This window comes from Poecilia reticulata, chromosome 17 (genome assembly GCF_904066995.2).
Source record: "Poecilia reticulata chromosome 17, P_reticulata-male-v2, whole genome shotgun sequence".
NCBI classification, from domain to species: domain Eukaryota; kingdom Metazoa; phylum Chordata; class Actinopteri; order Cyprinodontiformes; family Poeciliidae; genus Poecilia; species Poecilia reticulata.
This window is the reverse complement of record NC_088846.1, coordinates 4,424,266-4,433,941: the sequence shown is the minus strand read 5'-3', so window position 1 is coordinate 4,433,941 and position 9,676 is coordinate 4,424,266. Positions and strand designations below refer to the sequence as shown.

Sequence of the window (9,676 nt, the reverse complement as noted above, 5' to 3'; positions counted from 1 at the left end):
GTTACAAATGCACTGTCGCAGTAAACTGCAGAGAGAAGTTTGTTCGGTGTCTTGGCTGATCGAGCAGCCGCTGAGCGCCCACATCTGTCAGCATGATCTTCCTCACGGTAATCGCTCGGCTGGCGGACGGTCTGCCGCTGGCTGCGTCCATCCAGGAAGATGAACAGGTTTGAATGAGGGCTAAATTGGGCTCCGATAGCTGCACACAGAGCTCCAATCAAAAGTTGGTTAAATGAATGCATGAACGGAAGAAAAGAAAATAGAAATAAGTCATGGCTGTAGTGTATTCTTTGTTTTGCTGAAAGATTTAACATCTAAACTTAGTATAAAACAGAGCACTGCCACCTCATGGCTTCAGCCTTTTAAGCTTATATGTGTTATGGAAGTGAGTGCAGGGTTAGCTGTGTTATTTGATATTTTTACTATTTTTAATAACGGCAAAATATTTCATGTTTGTTTTTAGCTATGCTCCTGCCCTTATGGTACAGTATATTTTCATTTAGTTTTTATTCTTTTATCTTTGTGTGAACCTACGTGAGTCTACGTCCCGTCACTTAGCCGCTGTTGAACCTGAATTTCCCCCATTGACAGTAAAGGATACTATTCAATCTGTAAACAGTGAGAAACGGAGTCAGATAACTCAGAGTTCAAGTTTAATGTGACAGAACTCACAGATAATTTGGTCACATCCAGATGTGACCAATGCCGCAGGTTTTAAACGACCTGCGCCATTAGGGGCTGTTTTCACTGACTGGTTCTACAGCTACTGTAACAAACATGGATGTGCTTTGACTGTTTTCTGCCAGTTAGGAAGAGACCTCCAGCATTACCAGAGTCAGGCCAAGCAGCTGCTCCGGAAACTCGACGCTCAGAGCCCGGACCGCTGCATGCTGGAGGCTGGGAACGTGAACTTCTGGTCAGTTGAGATTTATAGATTCAACCTGAAATCGAAGACCTTTCGATTATTTATGGGTTTGACTCACCCCCCGCTCCTCCTCCCAGTTACTTCATATCCCAGGGTGTTTGCTGCCTGTGTCTCTGTGACGCCTCTTTCCCTAAAAAGATGGCTTTTGGGTACCTAGAGGACCTCCACAATGAATTCTGTGAGCAGTACGGAAAGAGAGTCCCCACGGTGACGAGGCCATACTCCTTCATAGAGTTTGGTAAGGTTCTCTTTGGGTTTTCCCATTAGAACGGTTCCAGTGCAAAACCAGGGCTGGTGCTTCAGAAAGTTCTTAACTGGTCCTATAAAAAAAAATTGGTTTGTTCAGTAACGAGGAGCTTCGTCGTCTCAGTCAGTAGATGTTCGATTTAATTTTGTATCTGTGGACTTTTAAAAAATTTAGCTAAAATGAGTTTTAGATGTTGTGACTCATAACATTTTGATTGGTTGCTGGTTTCCATGAGCTCCAACTCTGGACTAAAGCTATTCTTTCTTCAGAGCAAAAATAGTAGCAATTTATCTGTGCCAGATTGAATATTATGAAAATTTGGACTGATTATCAATTTGCTGATATCATATATAATATAGATTTTGCTACCATTTTGACACAGTGAAAAAAAAACGACCACACTGCTGACATTGCTTCTATGTTTCTGTTAAATCCCACACAGTCTTATGCTGCATCGCTATCACTTTAATTAAAATGTTTTAATGTAGAAAAAAATACAATGTCGAATTGCAGTGTTTCCATCAAATCAGAAACTCATTTCAAATCACAGGCGAATAAGTTTGTTGACTCTGTGAGTCATTAAAAATATCACGCCACACCATCATCCTCCAACTACTTCCTGTCATCTTCTTCATGGTTTTCGTTGGTGGTAACATCTGGTTGTTGATTGTGACTTGTGTGAAACAAAAAAAAAAATTCCATTGCAGTTTTGCGAGATAATCCAATTTTGATATGACCAAAACACCCACCACCTCATCCTAGCGCAAATACTTAAAAAAAATTTCAAAATTGGAGTGTTTCTATTGCGAAAATTTATTGTCAAAATATGAAAATGTGCGGTTATTTGGTCAACAGAAACGCTGTTAAGGTCACACGACCAAACAAAAACCAACCCCCTCTTGAAATACAAATGGAAACAAGATGGAAATAAACATTCATTGTTATCGGCCCAGTTTTATTTATCGGATCGTCACCAATGTTAATGCCGATACATCGTGTGTCCGCAGTATTAGGAATGCTAGAAACATAAAGAACGTTTCCTAAATTTAGCAAGGGTTAAAGTCTTCATTAGTCTTTATGTGCAAAAAATCATAATTTAAAAAATTTAATGCAAACAATAGATTAGCATTTACGCTAAACATCTGAAGGAGCGGAATATTCACAATATCTGACTAAAATCTAATCTTTATTGTCGGAGTGTTTTCTGAAATTGAAGAATTAAAAGAAGGGAATGTCTTTTAGGTCCACTTTAGGACACGTATGTAAAGAGCAAAGGGGAAAAAAGTAACTTTTTTCATATTCTAGATACGTACATCCAGAAAACAAAGAAATCATACGTTGACAGCAGGGCCCGGAGGAACCTGAGCAGCGTCAGCACGGAGCTGCAGGACGTCCAGAGAATCATGGTGGCAAATATTGAGGAAGTCCTGCAGAGAGGAGAAGCTCTTTCCGGTAACCAGTTTGGAGTAAAACCCCAACCCGTTGGCCAGCTGTCCAACTCCAGCTAACCCCGAATCTGCTTTCTTCATCAGCTTTGGACACCAAGGCCAGCAACCTGCGCAGCCAGGCCGAGAAGTACCGCAGTGACGCCAGGTTCCTCAACACCCGCTCCACCTATGCTAAAGTCGCTGCCGTGGTTTTGGTCTTCGTCACGCTGATCATCTATGTGCGCTTTTGGTGGCTTTGATGATTAAACAAAGACTCTGAAAAGGGGGGAAAGTTTCCCCTCTCTCTGTGGTGGAGGAAGACCTTTCTTCTCTGCTGTAGCTTTAGGTTTTGTATTCTGTGAAACCAGAGCTATCAGTGTTTAGTTGGACTTTTCTTTTGTACGGAGACAAATGTTCTACAGTGGGCCGTTGTGGTTGTTTACACAGGCAGATGTTTGCACAATGGAGGTGGAGCTTCTCTGAGTTACACGACAGAAGAAGCAGCAGCAGCTTCCAGATAGTATGTTGACACTGTGAGGAAAACACTCTGGTTTATTTATATAGTTTTGAAAAAAAAATTAAAGATTTGGCAAACTATCATGTATGGTGACATCATGAATAGTCTCTCTGGGTTTAACTGTTTATCGTAAAAAGCAGGTATATTCTAAAGCAGTAAAAAATAAAAATAAAAAATACAATGCAAATCTACAAAAAAACTACAAAATACAAAACCAGGTTCACGACTCGTGAAGTTTGGGTTGTAATTCCATTTCAGTCAAACATCAAAATTAATCCAAATAAATACTTGAAATTTTTCAGTGAAGTAGATCCATAACATATTTAGGTTTCACTTTTAACCTGAATTATTAGAATACGCTTTCTAATAACTTCCTAGCTTTCTTAGAAGTACTTTAATGAAATTAGTTTATGTGGCCTAACAGTGTTCAGGAATTGTTTTTCTTACAAATTTTTTCCAGTCCAATAAATCAAGAGAAAAAAAATTTGATTTAATTAAATAATTTGAAAACTACATTAAATCAACCTGAACAGTAACTTATTTGGAAACCAGTCACTGTTACTGACTTCAATACATAATCTTTATATTCCTGTGCTTCATTCTGTTCAGTTCCTGGTTGGTCACGTTCACAAGGTTCCTGTCAGAAAGTTTACTATTCAATCAGCATCTTTCAGAAAACACATTTACTGATCCCAGTAAATGCTTTATTTTGTATGTTTGAATTGTTATGAACAAGCAATAAAAACACAACCAAAATAAAGGACCTGGATTTTTACCATGAGGTGAGAAACAGGTAATGGTGTGAATTGAAGCAAAGAAATTACCTAGCTAAAAGGATCAGATTTTATATATACATGTATATATATTTTTTTTGCAAAAAAAGTTCTGGAACTAAATTATTTTCCTGAGGTATTTTAAACAGGGCTTCACCAATACAGGATTTCTGGTTGTTCAACAATCTTTAACCCGTCAACTATCACAAGGAAAGACACTTACAGACGAGTCAATGGGTCCATGAGGACAACCTGACCTGCTGATTTAGACTTTGACTATCAATTTATTTTTTTTAATAATTCAGGTATCGGCCTGAATAATTAAAAATTAAGTATCGGCCGATCGCCAAAATTAAAGGAAATCAGGGCCCATTTACTGGTGCAGTCCTAATGTTAAAGCCAGGAGTTTGACATTTAAAGACCGCTTCATGCTGAATGTGGCAGCATTCATCCTTCATATCCAGAAGGAATCTACAGTAAACAAGGCCAGAAGACCGTAAGTCTGTCCTGTTGGAGTTTTAAGCATTCCTCCTCCTCCGTTGTCTTTGCAGCACAGTTCATTCCCACTCATGCCATCAGATCAAAGTCGTCCCTCTGTAACAGAAACATTAATGTAAGTCATGATCCTACATTAAGACAACATGACAGAGATCGTCATAACTCAATAACAGAGGCTCTTAAAGCTGCGTTTCCATAACAAATATGTGCAAATGTTTGTTGATATTCTGCTAATATCAAGAAAACACAATTTCACAATTGTAATGTTTCCATAGAACCAGAAATTCAATTAAAATCACGTGAATAAGTTTGTTCATTTGATAAGTCATTAAGAAATCAGGCCTCGCCATCATCTTCCAACTACTTCCTGTCGTCTTTTGTCGTTTCCACCAGTAGCAACGTCCGGTTGTTGATCATGTGACTCGTGCAATGTAAAAAAAAAAAAAGTGTCTCCATCGCAGTTTTGCAAAAATACATCTATTTCAATATGGTCAAAAAACCACCTCATCTTAACGTAGAAACATTTCCAAAGCAAAACATGTTCTTTTGGAATTGCCGTGTTTCCATTAAGCGAATGTTATGGTCAGTTATGGTTAGTGGAAACGCAGCTACAGTGAAGCTCCTCCATTTATTCATGAATGAATGAAAGTCTCACCTCGTCATTATAATTCAGGACGTGCTGCTTGATCTTCGAAGAGTCCACCCAGGTGACAAAATCTTCCATATTTCTAAAACAAAGACATAATTTCAGACAGTGCTGCTGATTTTTATAAACAAAAATATCTTGTGGGGGATGTCAGGCGTTATAAACCAAGCTGGAGGCCGACCTTGTGACGAGAAACGCTGGATCTGTGACGATGTCCGGGCCGACACGAATATCTGTCAGCATGTTTAGGAAAACTACCAAACAACCTTTATTGTTGGATGGAAACAAACGTACGTTCTCTCTGGGCAACAAACACCAGACGGACACACGGATTGAAGGATACGTCCTTGTTGGATGAAGGTAATGGCCGTCTTCAGGTTCTGAGCCATGCGGAGGTTCAGCATGATGCTGGGCAGCCGCCTCCTGCAGGTGAACAAACAGGCAGGATAAAACAGCTGCAACAATGCATCAGTTTGTGTTTGTGGAGATTTTACCTGCAGAAGGACGAGGCCGTGACCTTCTCTGTCAGCGACAGGTTCTGTCTGGTGGGGATCAGGCCGATGCTGTACCTGATCAACCAGAGGAGCAGACAGTGTCGCATCAGGTTAACACGAGTCACAATCCACTGAGGCTTCATGTGTGAAGGTCAGAGGGCAACAACAGATGTGATCAAAGTAGGGGCGGACCGATCAGTCAGCCACGATTTCATTAATTTTGGGCGATTGGCTGACATGTGAAACCAATTTTTTCTTCTTCCACAATGGTCTAAAAACCAGACACCGTTTCCTTCTGCTTAACATTAGCTGCATTTCCACCGACTATAGAAGTGTGCAATTTGACATTTAAAGAATAAATTTGCTTAATGGACATTTCGGGAAAAAAACACAAACATTTTTTGGATTAAAATGTTATGCTAGGATGAGGTGTTTTTTTTAGCCATATAGAAAAAGTGTTTTATTTTGCAAAACTGCAATGGAAACACTTTCACATCACACGAGTCACATGATCAATGGCCAGATGTTACTACTGGCAGAAACGACAAAGAAGACGACAGGAAGTGATAGGAGGATGATTGTTTTTGATAACTTACTGCGTGAACAAGCTTATTAAAGTGTGATTTTAATTGTGATTTTAATTTTATGGAAGCACGGTAATTGATAAATTGTGTTTTTTTTTTTTTAAATTGGCGACAAAATTTTGCACACATTTGTAATGGAAACGCAGCTAATATTCGCTCCACTGCTGCCAACTTGGCAACTTTATTGTTATATTTAGCAACTTTTAGATAAAAATAAAAAGTAGGTATCAGACAAAATGCCTAATCAGCAGATTAGGCTTTGCAAAGATTGGGAATCGGGCGAAAACTGCAATGGCTGCACCTGTAGATCAAAGTGATGTTTATAGCCATCGTACCACGTGTAGTAAAATAATGATGGACTTCCCTTGACGTCGAAAAGAAATACCTATTTTACAGCAAAAGCACTAAGACATTATTTTACCTGAAATGAACTATTAAATCTGAAACCAGATATTTACATGCGCTGCATAAAAATAAAACACATTTTTCTCACCATAATTGACTCAGACTAAAGTTTTTTCTGTTTTTCACAATCCAGACACCTGAAACCTAAAACCCAGACATAAACTCAATGAACGTCCAGCTTGTCAGGAAGTAAGCGGGTTCTGTGTCCCAGAAACAATTCTGTTGAGAAATGTGTTAAACCCAAAATTAAAAGCAAAAGACTTTGTGAAAATTCTGTAGTTTCATCGACAACAACGAAACAAGACCTGAGCTGTAGTGGCGTTCAGGAACGAGGAAGCCATTACTGATTAAGGTTATCCAAAGCACTCAGGAACTTTTATAAAGCTGAAATTAAAGTGATCATATTATGGGTCAAAAAGGGTTTTCCAAATGACATAAATTATATTTACCAACCAGAGATAATTTTAGTCATTCCAACAGCCGTGAAAGATTTAGTCTTACTTCTCGTCAGGATGGTGAAGAAAAAAGATCTCTCTCTTTATAATGTATATGTAAACATCTGATTTCAACTGTACATGTATAAATATATCTACACTAATGTGAATATAAACAAAAAAATGCTTAGTTCTTTGTGTTTTTGTTACATTTACTGATAAATGTCTTTTCCTTTGGATTTGTTTGTGACTCTTCAGTCTTTCACTGGTTCTGTTTGGGTTGTTTCGGTTCCGACCCAAACCGACCCAATGGCCTCTGGTGACTCACAGCTTTTCCAGGAAGCGGTGTGTGCTCTGAGCTCTGAAGCCGTCCTTCTCATCCAGGTCTCTGATCTTCTGCGCCAGCTCTCTGATGTTCCGACTGAGCTTGTTGTACCTGAAAGATTAAAAAAAAGACACAACCTACAATAAAACCAACCATTTCCTCCCTATATGCTGTTCTAACACATCTCGTTCAGATGGAATACACATTACGTCTTACTAACACTTTAAAGTCCTATATCATGATGAGGTAAAGACTTAATGACTCTGATTTGATTCTGCTGTTTGGGAATCTGAAAAACGTCCATCAGCTCTAGTTGAACATATAAAATACTCTCACGTGGTAAACATGTATTAAAATTAAGGCAGCAAAGAAAAAAAAACTATTGAGTTTCAAAAACTCAATAAATGTTTCACATATTAAGACTGCTGACCCAGTGTAAGGCTGAGAAGAACCCTCCAACCGCCAAGCTGATGCTTTAAAGACCACAATCTGTGTTTGAGTGTCTGTAGAACATTTATGCACTTAGCTTGGACATTCTGACCACGTCTCACTCTGCTACTTTCTCCTCCTACTCTCCAGTTATGCGTCATCATCAGTTATGGATGCTACTACCTTTATGCTTTCTCTGCTTTGTGACATTTTCCAGGAGGATGACATATCTGGAACAATTTCTGTCAACATGTTCTCTCTCTCAGCAGATGATACACTCGCCCCTGTCTTTCGCTGTTTAAATTGAAGAAGATACTTCTGCCCCTAACTAGGTGTAGTACTTATTTGTAGTTTGTCTATTTAGTTGAGCTTTTATCGTAGATGATAACAATCTCTGCTCCAATTAATTATGTCAACATTAGTTACCCTGAAAGTAGTCCAGTGAATTTTGTGCCTCTGTTTTGTATTTTTAACCTGCAAGTTGGTTTCTTCTTGTTAGAAAGGAAACATTTCTTTCTACTGTCGCCGCATGCGTTCTCAGTATTAGACGATTAACTTGCCATAATAAACTGAATTTTACTGCACTGTGGTAAAACTAGAATCTAATTGGAAGGTTATATATAGTGTATTCAACCTGGAAAACTACTTTTACTGAATTTCTCGGTAGTATTCCATCTTGGTAGTGAAATTAACTCACATTGTGATTTTTTATTTATTTATTTTTGCTAATGACCAGACTTATAAATAGCAACTTTGATCTTCGTTTGCTTCCATCTTCATGAACAACTCGTTTTTAAACATTTGAACTTTTTCTACCTTTTCCATTATCCTTCCTGTCTGACCAATCTGAACGCCGCAGCGTCCAGTCAGACCCCCAAACATCTCATCACACATTTTACTCACTTTGTATAGTCCTCGCGCTTCTCGATGTGATACTTCCGTAACACCTTCACCTCGTGCAGGTTGTTGTCCACCTCCCAGTTGATGAAGTCTACCTTCTTCAACAGCTTCTGCTCGTGATATTTTAATTTACGAACCATTTTATTTCTCTGTTACCTCACAAATACTTCCCTCAGAGGAAAACCGGAAACACGTGCTCTTTCTTCTTCTTCTTCGGAACCTTCGGAGAAATTTGAGGACCGAATCTCACGCTACAGCACCACCTAGCGAGGATTAGACGTGACTAGTTTAGTCATTGCGCTCCGTCGGATCGCATCCTCCAGAAATATTCAGTTATTAAAGCGCGAGCCTCACTTTGGCTCCTTTGTAAAAGAAACCGCATTTATCCAAAGGGCAGAATTTTAATAAATACATAGATTATTATATATGTGATGTATTTTAGAAATTACTGAAGCATTTAGATAATCATAAGTTGGACATAATTGCTTACGTCTGTGTTTATCTAGATGTTATTATAAATATATAATAAAATAATTAAATGAAAACATTAATCAGCTTGTGAATTCGTTATAAAGTTATATACGTATTTTTATCATTTATTAAATTATTAATTTCTTAATTATTCATTTATTTATCTTATAGTGTTCTTTTCCAGGATCACACAAATGATGACTTAAATTATTTCATGATGGACTGTAGTAGGAAGATAAATCAATAATGATCTGAATAAATTGTACAATTGTGATTTTAAATAATTTACACATTTTATTATTAAACAGTTTATTTAACAAATTGATGACAAACTTATAATTTATGTATTATCTTTTTAACATTAAATTGAAATAGTTCTTGATTGATAGTTTTGACATTTAATGATTTAATTAGGTATTTACGAAATTACTGCGACATCAAAACAAATATATTTTCATGTAGTAATCACTTCATTTGAATGTTTTCAAATATTTATGTAACAATATTTTTATGTATCAAACATCTTTTGTCCTTGATGGATAACAAGCCATTCATTAAAATCAGCTGCGTCGAACCAGACGTTTAAAACAGGGGGTTCCAA

The 9,676-nt window shown here is 37.8% G+C and overlaps 2 protein-coding genes across 2 annotated transcripts; one reads left to right on the top strand and one right to left on the bottom strand.

Annotated features, from left to right (window-relative positions):
• The first annotated feature begins 26 nt into the window (after positions 1-26).
• Positions 27-3,196, top strand: sec22ba (SEC22 homolog B, vesicle trafficking protein a). Its single transcript, XM_008433312.3, has 5 exons — positions 27-167; positions 807-916; positions 1,003-1,163; positions 2,478-2,624; positions 2,705-3,196. Exons 1-5 carry the CDS (start codon positions 93-95, stop codon positions 2,857-2,859), a joined length of 648 nt encoding a protein of 215 aa, XP_008431534.1. The 5' UTR covers positions 27-92; the 3' UTR covers positions 2,860-3,196.
• Positions 3,197-3,784: 588 nt separating this feature from the next.
• imp3 (IMP U3 small nucleolar ribonucleoprotein 3) lies at positions 3,785-8,830 on the bottom strand. Its single transcript, XM_081598151.1, has 7 exons — positions 8,608-8,830; positions 7,279-7,386; positions 5,534-5,602; positions 5,377-5,462; positions 5,215-5,266; positions 5,043-5,115; positions 3,785-4,483 (listed from the first exon to the last, which is right to left on the bottom strand). Exons 1-7 carry the CDS (start codon positions 8,742-8,744, stop codon positions 4,457-4,459), a joined length of 552 nt encoding a protein of 183 aa, XP_081454277.1. The 5' UTR covers positions 8,745-8,830; the 3' UTR covers positions 3,785-4,456.
• Positions 8,831-9,676: the final 846 nt, after the last annotated feature.

Excerpts from the sequence above, each read along its gene's own strand:
- sec22ba (XM_008433312.3), top strand. The coding sequence starts at position 93 with ATGATCTTCCTCACGGTAATCGCTCGGCTGGCGGACGGTCTGCCGCTG. Across the intron at positions 917-1,002 it reads GCTGGGAACGTGAACTTCTG|TTACTTCATATCCCAGGGTG; the intron begins GTCAGTTGAGAT and ends TCCTCCTCCCAG. Across the intron at positions 2,625-2,704 it reads GAGAGGAGAAGCTCTTTCCG|CTTTGGACACCAAGGCCAGC; the intron begins GTAACCAGTTTG and ends TTTCTTCATCAG.
- imp3 (XM_081598151.1), bottom strand. The coding sequence starts at position 8,744 with ATGGTTCGTAAATTAAAATATCACGAGCAGAAGCTGTTGAAGAAGGTA. Across the intron at positions 5,116-5,214 it reads CCAGCGTTTCTCGTCACAAG|AAATATGGAAGATTTTGTCA; the intron begins GTCGGCCTCCAG and ends TCTTTGTTTTAG. Across the intron at positions 4,484-5,042 it reads TCCTGAATTATAATGACGAG|AGGGACGACTTTGATCTGAT; the intron begins GTGAGACTTTCA and ends TTTCTGTTACAG.